The following is a 26273-nucleotide window of genomic DNA, read 5'->3' as shown; positions in this document are numbered from 1 at the left end:
GATATCAGCCCAGCATTGAAATCCCTCCCATGGCAAGGACCACACTGGCATGACTGCACTGAGGCCACCATCCAATATTAAAACAGTTCAAGTACAGAATAGGCCTGGCCACAGTTAAATTTCCCCAGATGCAATCACCACATGTAAGACATAGAACACCTTATCCTACATTGCCCTAATCTTGCCTTACCCAGACAACACAATATATCTTTCTTGACTTGTGGGCCAATATGATGGCTGTTGTCAGTTACCTAGGAGCCATAGATCTCCTGCAAGACACCTTAGGTAACAGATTGATTGATGGGTTAAGTTAGAATAAAGGGAGGGATCTCCTTGAACTATGGGAGCTTCATTCTAGGCAAGAGTAAATAAACCCTTCATACATAGAAGGCAACTGGTCTCAGGTGAAGAGAATATAGTGTTGATAGATTACCCCATTTTGCCAGAATCAACCTTTATAATCTTTCCTATGTAAAATTTATAATTCATGTTGGAAGGTACTGTCACCCAGTGTGTCCATTATATTATTATGGAAAATTGACACATAAACAAGAAAGCTTTACCGGTAATTAGGCTTCTAATTAAGTCCAGTAATTTTTGTTGAGACTACTGTTACTAGTCATTTGTAATGTTTCCAAGTAAAGGTGAAATAAAAACACAGGATTCAACTTTTCTGTATTCTAAAAAGAATCAACACATGTTGCTGTTGTCTATAGTAATCACAAGGTTTAATTATCATTCAGTGGTTTTAACTGCAGTTGGCAACCTAAGGCAAGGAATGATGCTCTTATGACATCCATTTTCTTCTCTTTTTTTTAATATGCTGGTAAACAAAACCTTCCCATTGCCCATACTAGTATATACTGGTCTTAGTTTGGTATGTGTGACACCAGTACTTAACTCTTCTCTGTGGCACAAAAGTGCACAAGAGGCAATGTGCAGCAGTAAGAAAATGCATGAACTTGTTTGGACTCAATCATACTAAAGTCATTCCATAATATATAATAAACTTGACATTAGTATAACAGAAATAAAGCTCAATGCACACCCTTACAGTGTACATCAAACACTTGATATGTACTACATTGTGGATTACAAGGGTACTCGGTGCTCAACCTACTTGCTCTAAGTAATATATGATTGCAAGTGGTGTTTACTGTTCACTTGCTGTGTATCATAACATTAGGCCTATCACAAACACTTGTACACAAGACTTACATTCTACACATTGGCACAACCCAAGTTGTCTGTGATCCCTGTACAGTAGTACATATGGAAAGAGTGTAAGGCATTATAACAGAAATTCTGTTTTTGCCAGTACAATCCAGAGTAGAGGATGGGGAGGGAAGGAATTCAGGGTATCTGCAACTTCTGCAATCACAATATTTGGGCACTAGATGATGACTTAACATTGTTGCAGAAAGGAAGTTTATAGTGTCATCTTTTGATTGCTCTACTTAACCCAAAATAATTTTTATTATGCTTTGGATTATGGATTTTGATATGCATACTTCGTAAAAATAACTGAATTTACCAACTGTTCTCCATGAGAACTTGTGTGCAGGAAGTTGATGTTCTCAGCATGAAATATATAGATATGCTGATATCTAGATTCCATATAAATGGCTTGTACTTATGTACTTCATGAGTAGGTAGTGCATAAGCAGCAGCAGCTTATGGGGAAGCTCATCCATATCTAGCAAGTAAAATCATCATATCATAGCAGCTACAATGACAGTAATAATGACAGTAAGATTTGTGTTGACAACAATGTTAATATTGAAATTATTAATAATAATGATAATAATGTCACTGATGATAAAGACTGTATTAACAAGAATCATAAACAAAATTTCCTACAAGCCTGGAACAACAATTATTGGCAAATTACAGTTGAAGCACACTAATACCAAAGAATCCTACATAACTCTTGTAACAGCTGTTTCCTGTTTCAAAGTTAAAAGAAGATTGCTGAAATGTGTGCAGCTCATACTATGGAAAATGAAGCCATTTCGTTTATTTTTGTGAATACCACAAAATAATACAGTACAGTGTACTGAGCACACCTGAATCAATTCAACACTTTCATGACAACAACATTCTAGTAGGATTTTTTTTTCTTAACATTTGACTACGTATGTTATAAAGTATTTACATTGGGTATAAATCAAGAAAGAAAGTTGTGGGACTTAATGTTCTACTATTGATCAGTTTGAGAACCCGATGTGGAATCTACCTTAGTTTGATCCCCATCCCCAAATTTTACACTATTAGATGGAAACAACACTCTCTAACCTAAGTTGGTTCTTGTACATTGTTTTTTTTGCAAGGTAATCCTCCAAAAATAAATTCTATATGCCTATAGCCAACATGTGTTTTAAGCCATGCAATGGGCAGGAGGGCATGACATATTGGTGTGCAACCAGTCTTAGGACATATTATCACATTGACTGGCTGAACAACTTTTTGTGTAACAATAAAATAACATTTTGTTACCAAAAGTGCAAGTGTTGGTTGTGTTTTACCATAAAATTCAGATCTCCAAATCCATCTCAGAAATGTGGAGATTTATAAAGTGACTATATGATGACTGTACACAGTACCAATCTCTCAAGCATATCAACTAGCATTACCATCAGTAATTCCCATTAGGTAGAGTTATCAGTACATTTTACTGATGAGTGTGATTTTATTCACATTAGCATGTAGTTTTACATTTGTTAGTGGGCACTGTTACAAACTGACATGAAAATGAATAAGAAAATTCCTAGTCTGCACATTTAGATGGAAGGCTGATTAATATAGTGCCCAAACCTTAAGTTGATAACTATCATTATAGAACTAGGGTTACTCAAAAGTATACATGAAAATATCCAAACATACTCTTGCAGTACACACAAACAGTACTGAATGGGAGGGAGATGTAGTCCATACTAGGTCAACCAAAGGCATGCAGAAAATGAAGACCCTCAAAACAAATGAATGCTTGAGGCATTTTTACTACAAAATTTACCTGTTGTGCTATTCACACAGTGAACACATGACTGACTTGCATCATCCATTAACTTCCTTGTGAACAATATTATTATCCCTTTCATTCTGATGCTGAATTTTACAGATTGAAGTTATGCCTTATGTCGTATAATTTCATTCAGCTGAAAAATGGTCCCACAATAGAGTAGCTAGGACCACATAAGTTAACCCATTCAACCCAGTGACATAGTTTGCATAATTGCTATAATGCCAAAGGATTTTATTTATCAAAGAAAGGGACAGCCCTTGGACTGAAGGTGCTAACAGTTGTGTGAATGAATTCTTACTGAACATGGGAAAACTAGATTGAAAAGTTGTCTTCTGCAATGCTAATCCAGGGACATCTCTAAAGAGAAGAGGAGAAGAAGGAATATACACTCACATTCAATGTTCCCTCTAATTTTTTGCTGTGAGTGTGTGTAGAAACTTGCTTGTGTGCAAACTTTGCCTTCTCTGAAAAGTATGTGCGCACCCATGGTGGCGAAGTAATTCCATTTGCGATGGAAGCGCTAGAGTTAGAAGAGAGAGAGAAAAAAAGAAGCAATTATTGGTTTGACGGTTGGCAAGTTACCATATTTTTTATAGAATTTACAAGTTGATATTTGAGTGGAACTTCTTTATTGAATGGATTTTAATATAATTTGTAAAACATATGTGTATGCACACATGTGCACAGCTTAGAGGGAACATTCCTCACAATTATACCCTTGTCTGTTTGGTGATATAGGTATTTAAGAGAAATACAGGAGGTAAGCCACAAGGCAATTATCCCCATGGCCAACAAACAACAACACTGGACAATGGTGGGCATTGGGACCTTCTATGAGGACGGATCACCAAAACGATTACTGGACAGGACTAGGACAACTAGACGGACTTTAAGATTAAGGGCATGGAGTGTGAGAGGTAGAGATACCTGCACTATGACCACAGAGATTTCATAAATAATTAATTTTTTCATGACTAATTTTAAAAGTAAATGATTATTGTATTTGCAAAAAACTTTATTGTCATTTTTTCTATGGGAGATATTTCACAAACTTGCTGATTACTTTTGCTTTCACTCTCCACATCTGTAAGTATATGTGAATTCATAAAGTTATTATGGGTATAGATATATACACTATGTGCACATGTTCACATGTAGACCAAAGATTCTTGATTACACAGCTCTTACTAGGGAAAAAATCTAAAAAAAAAAAAAAACCTTTAAATTTGCACATACTCTGATTAACTCTGTGATGAATTTGTGTATATCATGTAAAGTGTCCGAAAATTAGTCTGGAGGTCATATATAAAATTTGTTAATAGTAACCCACTTGTAGTAAATACTCCATATAGTACCATAACATCAAAGTCATGGCAGTTTATTTTTTCATTTCATTTCTATTGATGTTAGTTATTGCACCTGAGGAAATATAGTTGTTATATATGAGGTTAGAGTTGTGCACATCCATACTACTCTCTCTTTGCTTCAGTCTTTGAAATATTCTTTGCTGTTTCCTTGATATTCTTATATAATGGAACAAATGGATATTTGTATTGGTAATGATTTGAACTGCATATAGGCCTACTCCACTTCATCATTGAGTTAGAAGTTGTTCTGATACTTTCTTTACAAAAATCAGCTACATTCACATGGCTTATATCCTATAGAGATACTTAAACAGATGTAAATCAAATATGCATTAGCAGAACTTGTAGATTTTAAGACTGGATTCTGCAAGAAACCTGTTAGTTATGGGAATAACCACCAGAAAACTGCAGGTCTTGTAACATACTTAATATCTCAAACTTGAGATATGTATTGCAGTGTTATGTAGTTACCAGCTTTGTTTTATTTCTTTGATCTGCTTCTGATGTCTGAGACAAACATCCAGGTTGAAGGCATTATAGACTCTCCTTTAAGTGTTTTTTCATGGTAAACTGAACAGGGCAAACTTTTACATAACTTAATTTTCAGGTTGAGGCTGAAAGAGTATGACTAGGATGAAAACTGGTAAGACACTACTGTAGGGCATTATGATGAGTCACAGCCATTTTGATAACTACAGTATAAGTTACATAAAGAGATATGAGAGCAGAGAAGGTGCTTGCTTTCCTTCAAAACATAACATTGCTCTGATAAGTTTGTAGTTTCCCTATACAAGATGCTTACATTACCTCAACAAAATTATATGGTTTTCATGAGAGCCCTCTCTGTGGTCCTTGAGATAATTATATGAGATAACTAATTTTAGCGCATTATACCTTAGTCAGTACAATCCCTCAATTTCTACCTTTTAAACTGGTTGTGATTGTTTTGGAATTTTCATTCCAAATAGTGAATCATTGCTGTAAGACAGCTAATATACTTCCTTCTACTTCCAGATGCTTAATCATTCCTCAGTCTAAATGTCTAAATGAGATAGCATTACTTTTCCTATTTCTTGACAAATATTATTCTGAAGTACCTGTGAAAATAGATATTTCTATTCAGACTCTTCCTTTACAGATAGAAACTAATTCCCTTGTGAATGTTCACATGAATTATGTCACATGAACCTAAATGTAAACAAATACATTATAGAAATAACCTGCATATTTAAATGAATTTACAAATCTATTTAGATCTCATAAATAGTTTGCGTTTATATACCTATCTAATGGTATTAACTTGGAAAATACTCTTTTCATCAAATACTGTAAAATGAAGGGATTTTGATAGTATTGAGCAGAGTGAAAAATTTGAGTTTACTTGCTTTGTGTGCCTCTCTCCAAATATTCATGTATTAAGTAAAACCTCTTAGAACTGCTTTTATGAATATGAAAATTGAAATTTCATAATTATACACAGTGCAACAGTTCTGATCCTTGCACATCTGCATTTGTATGCATGGCCTTTCTCTGTTAAAGTTTCTAGAATAATTTTCATTCCAACAATTATTTTAAGAGGATGATAGCAATAAATCAACAGGTAGATATTTCAAAAGAAAACAGAATTTCTTTCATATGGAGCTTAGTATGATTTGAGCTGTAAAACTTTTTTGGTATAATATTTCTCTAGCGAGGCAGTTTTACCCCTTGCTTCCACTCAGTAGCAGTACCTCTGCATAGAATGTGTGCATAAGGACACTTGAACGTGTAGGTTGATGGACATGCATACAAATGGTTTTTGACTAATAACTGATCATATTTGAGGCACTATCTTACTGTATTTCAATGATCACTGATGACATCTTATGTAGCTGCTGTAGTAAGGAATCAGCAGCACCTCTGTATCTGAGCTTTCTTTTTAGGCTAGTATTTTTGTACACTTACAATTGTCTGAGTCATGAGAGTTAACAACATTTTTGTGTTGTAATAAATGATCTATATAATCATTAAGAGAATTTCTGCATTGCTGTAAAGACTAAGAAGCTGACATGAGAGCAAAGGAGGCTGACATACAGTGACCTTCACTATAAGTTTAGATATTATCAAAGAGGGTTGTGAAGGCATTCCAGTATCCACATACAAAGAGCATCAAATACTACAATGGCTATAACTGATATCATGTATAGTAAACAACTCCTCCAAGAGCAGTTTGCAAAGTGTTCACTGATATATTTATTTTCTTACATATTGAGGAAAAATTAAGGTCCATACCAAAGTAATCCTTGTGAGTTTGAAAATTGTCACACAATAATTATGATAGGTCAGTTTTGAGTTACATTACATCAAAGCAGGATAAGGAGGCTATTCTTCTTTCTGTGTACAGTCAAGTATGAATACATTATGATTGCTTATAGCAATGGAAAGTCTTCCCTTTCATTACTCATTAATCCTCTCAAAAATCATTAACCCACAGCATATTTCATTGAGCAAATACAACTGTTCCCAATACAACTAATCTATCATGAGCTAACACATCGTGATACCTCACTTGGGGCACTAGAGATGTCCTATCAGTGCTAACACATACTGTACTACTATATTCAAAACAAGTCTTCTGTAACACAAAATGGACAGTGAAATAAAAGTGAAGTACAGGGTATTTGCATTCAGTCTGCCAATACTGTGAAAAGCCTATATTAATCTTGGATGGCTAAAGCATAATGTCAGTAGATGCTGGCTTGAATTTCCATCTGAATTTGGAAGTATGAAAAATAGAGATATGAATTGGATGTGATTTTAACCAAATGGTAATAGGATACTGACAAGATGCACAACTAGATTATATTTAGTGATCACTGGTAAAGTTATGATATCCTATTTTCTAGAGGAAACAGGTACCTCAGGATGAATGCTCTAGGTGATCTTGTAAAATGTATGTTAGAGGGGGGTCATACATCTGTTATCCTCCTTCATATTCCAACAACACCCTCCCATCCGTCTGGAGTTACAGCCTCAATGGATTGAACCCAAGATCTCTCCATCATCATTGACTATTTTTGCCTCGAATTTCATGAAGGACAGCTGACATCTGACACTTGCTTTCCCTGTACTCCAGCTAAAGCTTTTGATAAGGTATTTTGCAGAAATATTAATGTTGAAGTTGCAATGTATGTAGAGGGGCTTAAAAAGAGTCTCATGCAATGAATGAAGATAAAGGATTTCTTAAAATATAGACTTGAGAGTAGTTGTGAAGGATGAGATGTTGGATTGAAGAAAAGTGAAAAGGGAGGTCCCGTGGGTCTTAGTACTGCCACCTGTAATATTCCTAACATATGTCAATGACATGATGAACAGAATAAATAGTTATGCCAAGTTATTTGTAGAAAATACCACCATCATAGAAAAGACAGCAAAATACTACAGGAAAATCTAGACAAAATCTGACTGGAACCAGATGTGGAAAATTAATTCTAATGAAAAAAGTAGTTTTAGAAATTGGTAAAAGTAAGAAGAGAACAGAATAGGGTTATACAATGGGAAACGAAAGTTACTCAAATGAAGGAAAAGTATCCAAGAGTCTTGTTTATGGATAATTTGTCAACCAATAATCACATCACCAGAACAAAATGAAACTTATATACATACCTGTCAAGTCTTACATTTTCTGCATAAGTCTTACATAATTTCTATGATTTTCAAGTCTTACGGTGTAAGGTGAAAATTTTACGCTTTTACTCCACATGCATTGTGTGTTTTAATGTTTGTTTTAAACAATTTGAAATAAATTCCCCTTTTCAAGTGACAGTATGAGCACCACATAATGAAAAACAGTACTGTTTACAAGAACCTTTGTAAACAGTACTGTTTTTCATTATGTGGTGTTCATACTGTGTCATGTGTTTACATTGTGTTTTCATTCTGCATTTGTTTTGAAACAAATATTGAATGACAAAAAAATATGGTTTTCTTATGGTTTAATTACCGTTTTATACACAAACTTATGGTCTCTAACACAAAATCTTATGGCAAGACACCACAGTAGCTTGACGGGTATATATATATTGTTGGTTAACATAAAAGTAACATTTCACTATACTGACAAAGATGATAAAAAACATAGTGACAAAGCTATCTGCCCCCAAATGATATATAGGTATCTCTTCTCAATTGCAGAAATTTTGAACTACGATATATTTGATGGTTTAGAAGGACATCAATTATTAAGATTTTCTGTGCAGTGCGTGAATACTTTCAATAAATTAGAAGAAATCACATAGACATCAATGAATTCAAAGCTATATGATTGGAGACATAAAGATATGACCTCACATCCTACCCTATATAGTACAATTAGTTTAATACATTACGGAAAATTTTTCATTGTTTCTTCCCGAAGGGATATATAAGATAAGCATAAGGACCATTGCTGGCTTCAGCAGGGTTGTGGGCTTCCAGTCAGTGAAACTTAAGGTAATAGTTACTATCACAGACTTCAACTTTAGATGAGTAATAATTCATATTTTTTACCACCATGTCTGAGAAGTGCTGTGAATTTAGTGTTCTACATGATTTGTTATTCCTCATTATGACCATCTTCCATAAAAGGCAGATGTAAGCCTAACTATGACAAAAGAAAATCACAATGAGGCCATGATTACAAAGAATTTAAAGGCACACCAAAAGAGATGCAAACCTTTGCATCCAAAATCAGATGAAAATAAAGATTAACTTGTGTTTGTATGGACCTTTGTTGCTTCTCATCTCTCACAATTTGCCAATAACAGACTCAGTAACCCTTACAGAGCTTATAAAGTGTTGTACAGATAGCTGGTATAATTATGACTAATGATATTCAATTCATCTCTGGGGATGTCATGAGAAAACTCAAGAGTGAATTTGGCAAACAAGTATTGCTTCACTGAGCATGCATTTATTGTAAAAATCCCATGAATAATTGACACCAATACCTCTTCCTCTGTAACACATTTAACTGTGTGTTATTCTTGCTGCTGCCAAAAAATTCTGTCCAGGTAAAAGGTGATCAGAAACTTTAAAGGTCAGTAGGACCCTTTATGATCAACCCTCTTGCTACAACGGTTAACTTATACTAAACTTTAGAGGTCAGTACCCTTTATGATCAACCCTCTTCCTATAACGGTTAACTTATACTAATAGGTGACTTTGTTCAGTGGAGGAAACCTATCATATTTAAAGGACTGCAAATTTCATGTTCATGAAACCATATTTTAAAATTCATATTGTACTTTTAAATGAGAATTTTAAATATGGAAAGTGGAATAGTCTCATGACAAGCCTGTAGACAATCAAGAAAATTAATATGTTAACAAAAAAACACTAATTTTGCATCAAATACCCATGTTAATGATTTAAAATGACTGAGCTAATATGCTAGAAAAATACTGTACAATAAATACTATGATAAACTTGCAGTAACAGAGTTTCAAGTAACAGTATAACTTTTAACATGACTTGGGGGTAGGATTAAAGGGGATATCACTGAAATGGAACACCTAGGACATGAATCCAGGATTCCTACTTGCTAGATAGACATGCGTAGCTATTATACCATGGTTGCCTTGAGTGACAACCCACATATCTCCTCCCCTAACTGGATAGGGCCCTCATGTATTTACCTAGTTGTATCTTACGCGAAGGGGAGCTATTTACTATGCCATGCAAGATGTAAGGGGGCATTACAGAAATGCTACATCCTGGGACTCAAACCCAGAATCATAGTCACCTTGAGTGACAGCTTACACATTGGACATTGCTGTAAGCAAATGTCTATAATACCCTACTTTTACAATCCAGATTCTCTTTATTAAAGTATGAGTTTATTCCCACAAGTTTTATGTACAAAAGAATGATGTAACATTTGGATTATCAACTGTGTTTACTTTTCATTTAAATTCTATAAATGCATTTGTTTGTGTGTGTGTCTGTATTTGCCTAGTTGTAATATATGGGTTGGAGCTGTGCTCATGAGGTCCCATTTCTATGCCTTTACTTATCAAACTTTGCATTTTATACATTTATGTTATTGTTGTTTTGTGTCTATATGCTTATTTACCAAATTGTAATGTATAAGAAAGGACCTGTACGCATGGTGCCCCATTTCTATTCTTCTATGTATTGTACTTAGTTTTAAATTTATTCAGGATTTTAGCTTGGGCTATATTAGCTTCTAGGCTATTCTAGGAGTTTATAGACCTGTACAGACATATATATATATATATATATATATATATATATATATATATATATATATATATATATATATATATATATATATATATATATTATTTTTATAGCCTTGAGACATGTGGTCTTATTCAGTTTGTTCCCATGATCTTGTGATGTCATCCTATCCCAAAGCAAGAAATAATCTTAGTAAGTTTTGTCCATTTCCTCCAATAACCTGAACACCATAATCATGCCACATTTTTCTCTTCTTTCTTTTAATGGTGTCAGGTTCAGTGCTGTCAATTACATAATTCTCAAAGTTTCGTCTCTGATTCTTATATATTAATTTTTATTTTCCTGTAACCATCTCCTCTATTAGTCATTCTTTGTCTTTCTGATTTTCTCCCCTTTTGGTCTTAATATAAGTCTTCCTCTCCTAAGTTAAAAAAAATCAGAAAAGCATTCCATTTCTTCAGTATTTCTCATTTCTAAATTTTGTCCAATTTGTTTCATCTATGATTTTCCCCAGTTTCACAAATTTTGCTTCCCCAAAATTATACATACTGTATATATTTTTGTTATATGGCTTATCTCTCATTTCTATACTTCCTGCAGCCATATGAAATTCAATAACAACAGGTTCATTCTTTCCTATTTGACACAGGTTTTTCAAGGATTCAATAACTTCTGCTTCTTTAGTTAGCAGCAAATCCATTCTGGCTGATGAATAATTTCTGTGACACATTGTGCCACTATATTTTATATAACACTATTTGCCCATGATTTTTCTCTTTCACTAGTTTCCTATTCCTTCCAGTTTACCTCCCCATAAATGAAGTCACCCATCAGGGCTACACTGCCACTTTTCATAATAATTTCTTCATGCAAGTGAATATCTCTTGGTATTCTGCCTGACTCCAAGTTCTTGTTTTAGTAGGGGAGGATGTACACTACAGCCCTCTCTCATTTACCATGTCCCTCAAATGCTATTTTCATATCTATTATCTAGTTCCACATTCTTCATCTTCATGTTCTTCATTTATATCATCACACATTCCATTTTATTTCCAGTCTCTTCATTTCTCTTGTCCTTAGAAATCCATATTTTCATTTAGCTCAGTTTTAGCAAATGATTATATCTGGTTCTTAATATTAGAAAAGAAATATTTATCTCTAACTTAGATGATCCATCAAGATTGGTATATTTTACTTTCAAACTATATATGAGTTTTTCCTTCTATCCCTCTGGTTCTCTCATTCAATAGCACTTCCTTTGTTTCTGATCACTCCCCAATAAGGTTGTCTTCATCTGTTCCATCTGCTTGTTGCCTTTTGTCTTCATGAAATAGTTCCTTTGTTTTTGCTCTTCCTGTTGCATATTATCCTAAGAATATTGAACTTATTTTCACCTGCAAATTTCCATGTCCTACTGATTATTTTATTCATTATGGATTGTAATTTAAACTTTATTCTTATTTGTCTCATCCCACTTTACACATTTAACTATCATAAACATGTCTTCAATCTCATTAAACACCTAAACAGCTTTTTAATTTCTTGTTTTTCTCTCTCACTTTTTGATGTGATGTGATCCTCTTTCCACCCTAAATTTAGAAAATCTTTTTATCAACAACTAGTCCCACCAATGTTCCATAATCTTTTTTATTTCAATAGGTTCTTCTTCATGAGCTCTCCTCTATCGTCTGTAGTTTTCTGAATGTTTCCTTTATTTGACTTTCTATTAATATCTTTATAAAATAACCTAATTATTTTCTACCATTAATTTACCTTTATCTCCCATTGAGTTTTTATTGTCTCTTTTCTTACTTGCTCGGTTTCTTATTTCGTGATTACACTAAGTTTGTTTGATTTGACAATCTTTTTAATTTCTTGATCATCAATTCTTGTTCCAAAATTTTCCCTTTTATTGTATAAATTTTTTTCCTTACCTGCTTCATTTTATCTACAAGGTTTTTTGGTAATTCTTTCAACTTAACCACTCCCAGTTTTATGATTAACAACTGTTTGCCATCTTTCACATTAACAAAATTTACATTTGAACCTTTCACACTGGCCTTTGGATTTTCATTTCACTTATAATTTTACTTCTATTAGTTTTTTTTTTTTTTTTTTTTTACCATACACCCTCTGCATACTTGGGACCATCAAATGGACTCCTATATCACAATAGATATGTACTTTCCTATTATGGTATTTTTCTTCAACTTCTTTGCTTTCTCCCAACAGAGCTGCACATCTATTCCTTTTAACAACAGAATCAATGGATTATTTGCCTAATTTTAGTATCTAAGAATAGAGCAACACTAGTGGGGTCCTGTCTCTTACTCTCCAATTATCATACCTTGATTTAAATCCATGTATGATTCCAACTTTAATGCATATTTTACCTAGTTGTAGTATGTATTTACCTAGTTGTATTATATAGGAAGGGGAACTATGCTCGTACTGACCTGTCTTTGTATCAACATCTAGTTTGTTCTTAAATTCTTGTATGGTGTTTGTGTGTTCGTAACAGCATGGAGAAGAGAGAAATAAAGAGAGAGAAGGAAAGAGAGAAAGGGAGAGAGAGAGAGAGAGAGAGAGAGAGAGAGAGAGAGAGAGAGAGAGAGAGAGAGAGAGAAGAGAGGTAGAGAGGAGGAGGGTTTATATGAAATTACATATAAATCTAAAGAATAAGTCATATGAAATACAATAGTACACTGCCTACATCTTAAAGATGAAAAACAAGGAATAGAAGCATGGAGATATAGTTACTAAAAAGAAATAAAAGGAAATTACAAATTCAGATTGAGTACATTGGGTGGTTTATTTCCCACAATTTCAGGAAGCACAAATAAAAAACTATGATAATGAAAATTGTTGCCTCAAGTTTCACCGATTAAAATCCACAGCCTCACAGCAGATAGCAATACTCTAGAAAGAGATTTGGACTAATGTCTGTGTTGTATTAATGTGGAATGGTTTCTTTGTCACTGGCTTGTAGTAGTAGGAGAAAAGGAGTAGTCACCACTTGTTTGCCATGCTCGTGTAAAAAAGGTAGAAGAAATACAAGCTGACAGAGAGCTATCTTGGGCCCTGTCTGAAAACCTAATATCAGTCTCTCGCAGTTATACCATGAAACAAATGTGAGGTATTGATGGGTTTGAAGATAGGTGGCAGGGTAACAATTCTTTCTGACATTCATCTCACAGGACCAACTCATGCAAGTATCTGTTGTTGGTCCTTTATATAAAAAAAAATCTATCCATTGTCATAAGTGACATGCATACACAATATTCTAGAAGAAGTAAACTGTTATAATTAAAATAAGGGAAAGTTTGGTACTAGAGTATTTGGCATTCAGTGTGAAAACATTTACTAATACATATGCTAAACAGGTGAATTTAGGGATAATTTTAAAGGGATATGTATATCTTTTTATTTACCTTGTGTATATTGCATATCTGGAAGGGTGAAGACATCCTTTTGAATTAATATTTAAGAAGTGATGGGTTTCCTTCCAAAGAAATATGTAGTCTAGGTCACTGTGTTATATACAAGTGAGAATCAAAACAACAGATCAATTGACTGAATTAAATACAATCTCCTTTACTCAAGCCATGATTAAGCCAGAGATAATAAGACCAGTGTAAGTTGCCACTCAAAGTAGGGTTTACATTCAAAAGTGCAATGACGTGGAATACAGAAATTATTAGGATTTACCTTATACAGTCAAACTTCAGTTTTCTTATGCCCTAGTTTTTGTATGGTTTGGTTTTCGACTACTCTTTTCATTGAAATTCAGTCCCATTTTTTGAAAACCTTGTGGATGGACAAAAACTGGGACAAAACTTGGATAAAAAAGGGCGTCAAAAACCAAATCGTGCGAAAACTAGAGCATACAAAAACTGAGGTTTGACTGTATGTAAACCAGACTTGATGAGTGTTAATGTGGGACGTGAACAATAATCACTGTATACATCTACACATCTCAAGCATGCACAATTCATGTTATGGGTTTCTTAACTATAGTCTGGAGGGCTTCTTACTAAAATCAGTAAGCTGCACACAGATGAAATGACATAAGCATTTATTATGAGAGAACTCAGAGAGGGCTGGTTATATAATAAAAATAATCACTTAAAATACTAGGATTATGATCATTATTTAATTAAAAAAGTCTACAAGATAGCAAAAAATTTAGTAGAAGCTAAGTGCCTTCTGATATAAACCACTTTTTTCTGTTTGTTCAGACACCACAAAAATGAAAAACATGTATAAAAACTTAGGTGGATTAAAGATATTTTTACCTAATTATATTATACAGAAAAGGAGCTACTCTTGTGGGGCCCTGCATCTTATTCTCCAACTATCATATCTAATTTTAAATTCACATTATGGTTCCAGCTTGGGTTATTCCATGAGTTTACATACCTGTAAGGAAAACAGTTTCTTTATATCCTACACATGTGATCTTTTTTGGTTTGTTCCTATGGCCTCATAATGTTATCCTATTCCAAGCCAAGAGATCCCCTTAGTCAATTTTGCCCATCTCTTCAGTCACCTGAACATCACAATCACATTACCTCTTTCCTTATGATGTAGTCTTTCCTTATTTGGATTATCAGTAATGCTGGAAATAATTTTGGTTGCCAGTCTTTGTATTCTTGCATATATATATATATATATATATATATATATTTCACTTTGTGCAGGATCATACCACTGCTGCATATTCTTATCTAGGGTGAATTAGGTTATCATTTATCTTATCTATTAATTTATTCTTTTATCTCCTCATCCATGTTATGAAAAGCCACCTTTGTATTCTTGATTAATCTATATGTCTTCTCAACAATATTGCTGACATGCTTATTAAGTAACAGGTTGTTATCAGCACTCCCAGATCTTTCCATTAAATTTAGTTATTGCCTTTATTTTTTTAGCTAGTTACTAACTCCATTATTTTGTATGTTATGGCATTTAAATTCATTTTTCACACCTTGGCTCCTGGCTAGATCTAGACAGTATATATATATATATTATATATATATATATATATATATATATATTATATATATATATATGTTTATATATATATATATATATATATATATATATATTATATATATATATATATATATATATATATACTAGAACTTTTTGTAGCAGGCTACTGTCCTCATCTATCACTCTTCTCCAGATATTCACATCATTTGCTTGCTGTACCTTCCATCATGTAATCTACAAAGGTAGGGAACATTGCAGGTGGTAGTACTAATCCTTGTGGGACTGTAAATCACTGTCCTCCATCTCTACATCTTATCCTCTACTAATGTCTTTGTGTACCTGTCCTTCCAGAAGTTAGTCCTTAGACATGCTCCAACTTACATAGTAATAGATTGTAAAGTACTTTGTTGAAGACCTTCTCTAGATCTAGGTAAACACAAGCCACCCACATTTTTCTTTCTCTTGCAGCACATAAACCATTCTCAAAGGAAACAGTAATAGGCTCAATGTATGTGATCATCTGGATCTGAACTATTAATAGTTAAAGGTTTAAAATAACTGCAGAGAATTTATTCCCATTCAGTGGATTATATCAGGAGAAATTCAAGATATGCAGAAAAAATGGAATAGAATGGTTTGATCTATCAATAAATCTCTTACAATGGACCCATAGTTCCCAAATCATTGACAACAGACACTTGATTGGCCAACAAGTTAACCAAGGAAGAGATATTGTGCTATCATTGTAAGGTTAGAGTAGAGAAGTGTAGGACGGGTTGTTTGGTGCCTGTGTGGAGTTGCTTTGTGGTCAGGCCTATTTTGTGTTGGATGGTGGCATGAATACAGTCATGCTGGTAGGGTTGTTGTTTGACACAGGAAGGTTTTCTCTGTAGGGCTGATGTCTAGGCAAGTTTGGTGGAATATGGAGTTTATGGTCAGTCCTGTAGTGCTTGTTTTGTGATATGAGTATGTGTTTTCATATGTATATGTAGGTGCAGGTGGTAGACTGTTGCAGATGTTTGAGTATAATGCTACAGATGTGTTGTTCTGTTCCATTCATTTGATTGTGCTTTGTGTTATATGATGGGGTACGAGTACATGGGTGGGATTTGAGATCTATTGCATAGAACTCTGTGCCTATCATTTTCATGTGCTCCTCACTGGGGAGGATTATGGTTTCTGATGTCCTACTTGGTAGGTTTTAGAGCATACTGTTGTTATTCTTAGTAGTTTGTTTTGAGTAGTTTGTAGGGCATCTGGTGCCTATGTTTCCTTTCTTGACTGTAGGGAACAATGCCAGAAAGGTAAAGTTGAGTGTGGTCCTTATAAACTATATATAAATTGATTAGAATTTTTTTCTGATCTCCAAAACCAGTGCTTGGTACTGTATACATATTCTTGCCGATTCTAATTTTTGTTGGTCCTCCATGTGCATGCAGACTGAAAGATGTGTTTATCAAAAGCAAGGCCCTGTATCTCGTTCATTGAAAGGAGCTGTATATTTGATATTACTCTTGGATTCTTTGATTCATGGTTGTCTAGAGTGAGCAATATCACTGATGATTTCTATTGGGAGGCTTCAATTCTGTTTTGTCTTAGCCAATGTTCTAGTTTGTTTCAGCATGTTTGAGTATTTTTAGCAACTGCTTTGTAATTACTGTGCTGGGTTATTACTGTCAGGTTATTAGATGACAGCTTTAGTGTTATGCTCTGGATTTGGTGTGGGGAGATTACTAGTAAAGAGGTCAAATAGTCAGGTGAAAATTTTGGTTCTTTTTCAGTACTATGTACGAGTGCACTGGTGGTGTAATCAGACAAGTTTTAGTCTCACATTTGATCAGTTGTGAGTTCAAATCCTGTACTCCTTTCCAGTTCCCAGCAGTGACTGTTACCTGCCCTGACATTCCAAGCACACAGGACAAAGGTTATGGCTTTGGCTGCAGTTATGCACCTCCTGGCATAGGGTCCTCACCTTCTTCTCTCTTCCAGCTAAGAAGTTTGTTAACCATTTCTTATCATTGCCATCTCTGTGATTCATTGCCAGCTACTGAGGGGCTATGGGCTTACAGCTGGAGAAACTTGAGGCATTATTTGTCATTTTATTCAGTTACGGGTAATATGTTAGGCTTATGGGTGCAAGACTATCAGAATGAACCCCTTTGATGGAAAAAAACATGGTTTATAGATCTTACTCTGAATATTTTAAGACCATTTTATCTAGCTGAGGAGTGAAACTCAGGCTGAAGAGGGTCAGTCTGTAGTACTATTAATCCCAAATTCTCTTTTATGTCTAATGTTCACTTATTTCTGAAATTTAAGCTTTGAGTACTATATTTGACATACTTCTTTTCAAATTATATTATTTGCTTGTATATGTATAATCATTCTTGACAAAAAGACAAGATGTTTACCATAGGTTTTCTGCCTAATATAAAAGGGATAGTCAAGCCAAAGTATACACCCACTCCAAGCCCACACAGAAATAAATTCAAATAACCCAATTAAAGTGAAAAAATAATTACTAAAATAAATAAAATAAAAGAGTAATCTTTTGTGTAACATAGAATTTCTGTAACATTAACCCCTTCCTTACCAAAGGAACTGTCATGGAGATGCATAAAATAACCTGACAGTAGCCAGAATAAAGGTATGGAAGGGGCTAACTGCAATAAGATTAATCTCCTCTTTAATGATGGAGCGCCATGGAAATGGATAAACCAGCCTTGCGGCACCCAGAATAAAAGGGATAAGTACCATCCTGTATGGAAGGGGTTATGGGAAGTTGTCAATTTAGTATGAATGGCTTAGTGTAATAAATGAATATTAAGTACATTAAGAAAAAGAATGATGAGGCTAAGGGCTTTCGACTGGACTGATGTAACAGTCGCTGCAATGCATATTACAAACATCTGCTCAATAATAGGTTACCTAATTCTTATCTATGTAGGACAGAGGACTGGATTCATATTCCTGAGAGAGAAAGAAAAAGACAGAGAGAGAGAGAGAGAGGTGGGAGGTTGAGGAGAATGTGGTACAGAAAATATTGTAGTTCCACTTTGGCATACATTAAGAGCTTGAGTATGCAATGCATGGATTATTTACCAGTTTGAAAGTGTGCAGTTAATGCACAATATATGTGATATACAGCAAAGATGGCCTAATACATGGTTATCTATTTTAATACAACTTTTATCATAGGTACAGGGTATATGCAAAGAATATTTCAAATCAGAAATTTAATTTGGCAGGAATTTTTTTCTGTAATGATAATTTATTTTCTTATCCAGAATATTTCCTTCCCTAACTAATGAATTTTAGTTCCCATCCTAACACAAAGGACTTCTTTGACCTCTACTTTGGAATTCCGTTCTCTAATTCTACTTCACTCCTCTGTACCTACACTATTTTGGGAAAATCATCTTTCAAATATACCAGTTTAAAACCATCACACAATTTCTTTTGAGAAACCACTTTCCTGCTTAAGTTTTAATGATTGGAAAATATGCAATTCACAATGGAAAACTATATGCAGTTGTTTACTGCACTGTCCTAACAAGACAGTGAAGTAAAATGCAACACAGCATGAGGTAGCTCTCATTGTGAGTACACATGTTATTACCTTATCTTACAGAGAAATTTATGAGAAGCACTAGGAGAGAGAAAGACATTAAAGCATGTTCTTCAGTCTGGGATGATGTCCTGGCATTATGAAAGAATATTAGATCACACACAAGGAAGCTCCTGAGGATGACTTACATGTGAATAAGAATTACAACCTGCAAATCTCAGGTTTGTAATGGCCAATCATAATATATTCATAGTTTGGGTGAATTGCACATTGCTCTAACAGTGTAACATTTCATGCATACTCTGCTTGTACTGCAAGTGTCTGTACACTGTAATTACTCTTTTCCTGTTTTCAAGGATTGTTTATAGTCTAATATAAATATGTGTTTTATCATATTAAGAGATTATAAAATTGCAACACAAAAAGGGTGAGAAATTTTCAAAATAGCAAAATGGACAACAACAGTAATGGTAATTATGATGAAAATGGCAAGAAAAAGGGAAATAAACAACAATGTTTGAATCAAGAGTAATTAAAAATATAAACAGAATCAATAAGAAAGACAATTTTGATACTGGTAATGACAATTGTGTGATCAGCCTAAGGCAACATGTTTATTTTGCTTTAAGACACACACGCACACACGTACACAATCATGTACACACACATACACATGCATCAGAATTGAGTATTCTTTGAAAGGCTACTTAATCACTATGTTATTTAACTCTAGACATACCATCTTCTTTGAAAACATGGACATACAAAGTCAAAATGATAAAATTACTATACAAATGTCAAGTTAACATGTATCATAATGTTCTCTGCTTCAGATTGAGTAACTTGCACACCTTTTGATTTTACATGCGTGTGTATTTTTATGTGTAACACATTATTTACATATATGTATTTATATGTATATACACATTATATGTGTTTACATACAGAGGACTTGTAGTGACTTTACCATTTGTATTTGTTTCTACAAGAAAACAATCTAGCTGTCAAAGGAACATAAATATTATGATTCCTTTGATATATATACATTAAACAACTTAATTCTTCTTTTATTTTGCAATACCATTATCATACCAATGGCTAGATATAAATTCCAGGCAAGGCGTATATGTAATTTCACAAGTTTCTTATTCAACAAGAAAAAAGGAGAGGTATGAGTGCCAGTTGTAACATATTATGTTCCTGATTTACACTTAATCATTGTTCCTCACTTGTATTCACCATATTGTATTCAGCTAACTGTAATATATTATAAAAGAGCTACACTCATAAGGTCCTGTTTCTTTGTTTCCATCTGTCTGACTTGACTCATTCATATTTCCTGTTGGATTATTTCCTCTTGCAATTCATTCCACAAATTCATGCAACTCTATCAAAAGCACGTCTTTTCTGTGGAAGTAACCGGACTCACCACTCTGTATCAATCATTTTATTTCTGTGTTATACTCTCCAGTGTACAGTACAGCAAATATTAGCAGTCCATTATCCTATCAGTCCACAGCTGAAATAGGCTTGCCACAAGGCTGCCACTCTGCAGCGTAGTGTTACTACAGTGTCTGATGCTCTGCACACACTATATAATACTTCCTTTGTTCATAGCTTGAACCGAGCTTATCAGTCTCAAATTGTGCTAAACATCTTCTCAATTATGAGTTGACATTATTGAAAATAATACTGCATTTCATGTTTTTCAAACCTTAATCAGTCCATTGCCCCAGTTCTTTAATGCAGGAGACATGCAGCCTCCAGTGAATTGACCATAGTTATTGGTTCAGCCCATAGGTCAGAGAAGAGATTTTGTGGAGATGTCTGGAGTGGATTAGATAACATGCTCTGTCATGTGTGTGGTGGTTGCATCTCAGGCAATTGATGTCTCTTGCTGAGCCAGTTCTATGCTAGTACCATTTCAGAGTAGGGTGGTGACCTAAATGCTGGTGTACCAGTGCCACTCTTGTTTGTCTTTGGAGTGATTTCTCTGTTGGGTTAATTTCTGAAAGTGTTTGGTGAAATATATGATTTGTTGGTTATGGAATGTTTGTTTTATGACCTGTTTCTGCATGTGCTTTTGGATGAAAGTGTAGTGGGGTAATGGACTTAAGTTACAGATGTTTGAACAGATTGCTGCTGAAGCTATTTTCATGTTGCGTTCTGTGGGACAACAAATAGGTTTTTGGATAGGTGTGGTATGGGTGCAAGGTTGGTGTATACTTTGACTTGGCCACCCCACCCCCCCATATAAAGGAAAGGCCTTTCACTATATGTATGTATGTATGTATGATGTTCTGTGAGCTGTGTTTGTGTGATGTGATGTGAAGGGTGGGCAAGTTCAAGGACTCTAGCATAGAGCTGTGTGTTACTACATGGCAACATTTAACTTGATTATGATACCTAGTTCACAATCTCCACTCCTTTGTAACAATGAATTTGATATTCCCTAATGGTAACCTTAAGGGTTCAAACTAAATAAATACCTTTATTTATCTAGTTTTTATTTTGACAATTTCCGAAGTTGAAAGACTCCATAAAAATGATGGTTCCTGCCATTAAACAGATTCAGTTGAATGCTAAATACAGGAACTAATTACTGTGACATTAATTACATATTCCCCAACATTATACAATATGTGTGGGTGTTGAGGCTATATCTTTTGAGAACTCACTGATTTTCTATCACTCAAGTGTAAAGGCAGACCTATGTTTTCAATAATGTTTGGGTAAATATTACCAAGAGAATTATTACTTCTAATGTAGTTTCATGTCATATGGGTTTTGATACCTGGTGCCTGAATTTCCTTAATCAATCAAGTTCTATGTTGTGACATGATGAAGTCTTCTTTCATAACTCCATGGATTGAACATTCAAACTGACAAGGCCTCTACATTTAAATACATTGCATGGGGGATGTTTATGATACTTCATATGTATAAATACTCCATTAAAAAATTGTATCATATCTAAAGAATATAGCAATGGTACCATGTACAAGTCCTCTATATATACATATATTATGCTAATGCATTTATATATTTTTTGTGTATAAACATATGTTTAGAAGTGTATGTATTTAACTAGATGTACTCATTGTGTGTGTGTTTGTGTGTGTATATGTGCATATACACATATGATGCAATTGTTGTATTTAGTGTTCCTTAGATGTGTGCAGTCTTTGATGGGTTATGTAAATTGAGATACATTTTATTTCCTACTCATTGACTATATGTTCATTTACCAATAGATGATTTTGAAGTACATGCATGAATTACAGGTGTTATCTCTCTTCCAAACTGGTAGGGCTATTCCTCTACTGTGCTTGGAATGAGGAGTGTAGGCTGGGCACTCCCATATACATGCACATGTACTGTATATGTGTGTATATACATACACACACATACACATACACTCACACACACACAAAATTTCTGTATATAACATATAGAACATACATCCATTAATATACAAATCCAAATATTCTGTCATTTACAGCACAAGGTTACATCACTTATACTTAATTGAGAAGGGCATACAAATATTTATATTAGGGGTCTGGGGTGCAAGGACAGAAGTATGGCCATTCATTCTTACTTATGCTCCAGCAGCACCCGGCATATTAGCTCGCTTTGTAGGATCCCACAACTTAAGATTAAAATGCATAGTCTCTACAGAAGAGTACATGGAAGCTTCAGTCTAGTGTTGGGGCAGATAGGTAGCATCCAAACCCACACCTTCCAGGAAGCAGCGATTTGTTGTGTGGTGCCATATAATTCATGATCAGTGTGAAGAAAGGTACTGCTCATGGGTAACCATTTGAACACAGGGTGCAACCACAGATAAGAAAAGGTAATTCAGTTCATTAGAAAGTGAGAGAAAGTAACTCAGTCCTGAAGTTCATGGGAGGTCAAATTCAGTATAATTGTGTAATGCCAATAAGATCAGCTGTGTGTATGGAAATCGGAAAACTTACATTGTCTAGTTTGGATATGAGGAGTAGTTGTAATACAGGAAAGAAAGATGAAGAGCTTGGGTGTAAGTAAGAGACTATGATAAAAAGAAAACAAATTGATGACAAAGGTTGATGGGGCTCCCTAAACCTGACTGTTATAGCCCTGAGGAAAGGTGATGAAATAAAGACAAAAATTAGTGAAAGCAAAAGTGTTCCTTCATCATTTTTTGTAACTGAAATTTATAATGAATCCATAAACAAGACTGACAAAACATCAGTTACAGAACCGAAACATTTCATCCAGTGCAACTAGATGAGGCCATAAATGGACTGGAAAGAGAAGTAATGCATACCAAAAGCTTAAGGACATAATTATTATTACTGCATATTACTGGAAGGAAGACCATTGGGTGATAAGTAAACCAAGGATAAACTAGGAGGAATTGGATATTGCAATGCCCTGAACATTCCTGTATGCAACCCTGAGTACTGCCAGGTGCTGGTGGAGTCATCTTGACTAGACGTGTACAAAAGAGAGAGAGGTAGAGGGAGAGAAAGACAGAAAAAATGTGCTAAACATTTACTATTTCTTGCAGACTAGAACTTTGAGTCTATTGCTATCTAAGGTCAGGTAAGGTCCTACAGTGTTGTCTACCTCACTACAATGGTAGTACATGTCCACCTCACGACGGGTTCAATTATCACAGATGCAGTTGCCTACCATTGGCCACCAAGTACCAGACTACAACACCAAGGCCCTCAACATGTGGCTATGGTGGACACACTACACATGCATGGCCCTTCATTGCCATGCTGCACAGCCTGTTTTCATGTGGACCTAGATTACATCAAGATGCTGATACTGATATTCATGTCGGGGAGCAGTGTTACTGTTGATGGGCGGTGGTTGATGAGGAGATCGGGACGCAATGTAGACTGAGGCTGCAGGGTCTTGGTACACAATAATTGGAGGTCCTGCTTTGCTTGACTGTGCAACTTTAGCTCCTGCTGGGGCTTGGACAATACCTCCCGCAGGGTACTGAAGTAGAGGTCCCTCAGGGCCAACAGCATGGCCATGAGGCTGTGGTGACAAGCTTGGGTGAGGCACATATCGTGGTTGCTGCCCTGCTTGTTGTGCCTGCTGTAGCTTAACTTGGGAACCTGGACCAGGTAGTAGTGCACTCTCAGCTGGGGCTGGAGGTGTGCCTTGCTTGTTACGTCGTTTCACAACAAGGATGCTAACGCTCAGCAGTAACACAAAGCCAACTCCACCCAAAACAGCAATGACAACAATGAGCATGGTGCTCTCCGAAGACTTGCCTGTAAAATTAGATAATTGATTACAAAGTGAATAGTTCTCACTAAATTACCTTAGCATACTTAACTTTTATAAAAGAAATTACCATCAGCCCAAGTAAGAACAGACATGGCAACAAGACACATCTCTGTCGCAATCCCTCCTTTACTTCAAACCACTTGCTTTCTTCATTTCTAATTCTAACATAGGTTTTACTACTCTCATAAAAACTCTTGACTGCCCTAAACAGCTTTCCCCCAATCCCATATATCTGCAAAACCTCCCACAGTACCTTTTTGTCTACCCTGTCATAAGCCTTTTCCAAATCCATAAAGGCCCAAAAAACATTGTTACCTTTGCTAAAGATTTCTCACATATCAGCCTTACCACAAAAATCTGATTCACAAAACCCCAACCTTTCATAAACCCACACTGTTTTGGAAAGAAATTAAGAGAGGAAGAGGAGGCAAATCAAGTAGAGAAGAAAAGGTAAAAGGTGCAGATGGAGAGATGATAATGAAAGAGAAGGCAGTAAGGGGAAGATGGGCAGAATATTTTAGGGAGTTGCTAAATGACAAGGAGGATAGGGAGGGAAAGATAGTTGCAGTGGGAAATGCTAAGAAAATGACCGTGATGAGTGAGGAAAATGGAAGAGAAATAAGGAAGGGCAGTTGTTAAGATGATGAAAGCAGGTAAGGCACCTGGTCTGGATGGATGCCATGCGGAATGTCTAAAAAAAGGAGGTACAGTGATGGTGGACTGGCTGGTGAGGTTATTTAATGTTTGCTGGACAGAGGGTAGAGTGCCGTAGGACTGGAGGAGTGCCTGTATAGTTCCTCTTTACAAGGGAAAAGGGGACAAGTGTGAATGTAGTAGTTTCAAAGGGATTAGCTTGTTAAGTGTAGTTGGGGAGGCTTATAGAGGATCTTGATTGAGAGGATTAGGAGAGGAACAGAGGGAGTAATTGGTGAGGAACAGTGTGGATTTAGGACGGGTAGAGGTTGTGTAGATCAGATCTTTGTGGTAAGACAGATATGTGAGAAAGCTATAGGAAAGGGGAAGGATGTTTTTTGGGCTTTTATGGATCTGGAAAAGGCTTACCATAGGGTAGACAGAAGGCACTGTGGGAAGTTATGCAGATATACGGGATAGGAGGAAAGCTTCTAGGAGCTGTCAAGAGTTTTTATGAGAGTAGTAGAGCTTGTGTCAGGATTAGAAATGGAGAGAGTGAGTGGTTTGAGGTAAAGAATGGACTTTGTCAAGGATGCGTTATGTCGCCCTGGCTGTTCAACTTATACATGGATGGGGTAGTGCGAGAGGTAAATGCAAGGGTAGTGGGTCAGGGATTGGAGATGGTTAAAGAAAATGGAGAAAAGTGGGAGGTGAGCCAGCTGTTGTTTGCGGACGACACTGCGCTTGTGGCAGGATCGGAGGAGGGATTGAGGAAGTTGGTGACAGAGTTTGGGAGAGTATGTGATAGAAGAAAGCTAAAGATAAATGTGGGTAAAAGTAAGGTGATGAGATGTACAAGGGGTGAAAGTGGCAGTAAACTGGAAGTGAGCATTAAGGGAGAGCGACTGGAGGAAGTGGATAGTTTTAGATACTTGGGTGCAAATGTGGCAGGAAAAGGTGGAGTGAAGGTGGAGGTAGAATGTAGATTGAGAGAAGCAAGTAAATACCTTGGTGGATTAAAGAGTGTAATGAGGAATAGACATTTGGGAATGGATGCTAAGAGGAGACTGTATGAAGGAGTGATTGTGCCAACAGCACTGTATGGGGCAGAAACATGGAACATAAGAGAGGAAGAGATTAGGAGTTTGAATGTGTTTGAGATGAGGTGTCTGAG

General features: G+C 35.4%; 1 protein-coding gene and 1 long non-coding RNA gene across 3 annotated transcripts in view; both read right to left on the bottom strand.

The window, feature by feature from the left end:
- Positions 1 to 663: 663 nt before the first annotated feature.
- On the bottom strand, positions 664 to 15651 carry LOC143029815 (uncharacterized). The gene is made up of 2 exons (XR_012966880.1): positions 15028 to 15651; positions 664 to 3542 (listed from the first exon to the last, which is right to left on the bottom strand). It is a non-coding gene; the product is annotated as an uncharacterized LOC143029815 (long non-coding RNA).
- Positions 15652 to 15768: 117 nt separating this feature from the next.
- The window catches only part of LOC143029814 (fibroblast growth factor receptor-like 1), a 200308-nt gene continuing 189803 nt past the window's right edge, over positions 15769 to 26273 (bottom strand). For both annotated transcript variants that reach the window (XM_076192849.1, XM_076192850.1), the window contains one exon: positions 15769 to 24450. In XM_076192849.1, coding sequence (XP_076048964.1) covers positions 23969 to 24450 — 482 coding nt within the window. In that variant the 3' untranslated portion in view covers positions 15769 to 23968. The remainder of the gene's footprint in view (positions 24451 to 26273) is intronic.

The sequence above is a fragment of the Oratosquilla oratoria genome, chromosome 11, assembly GCF_046742065.1.
Source record: "Oratosquilla oratoria isolate Oo_2021 chromosome 11, ASM4674206v1, whole genome shotgun sequence".
NCBI classification, from domain to species: domain Eukaryota; kingdom Metazoa; phylum Arthropoda; class Malacostraca; order Stomatopoda; family Squillidae; genus Oratosquilla; species Oratosquilla oratoria.
Note: the sequence above shows the minus strand (reverse complement) of the source record. Positions and strands in the feature narration are given on the sequence as shown.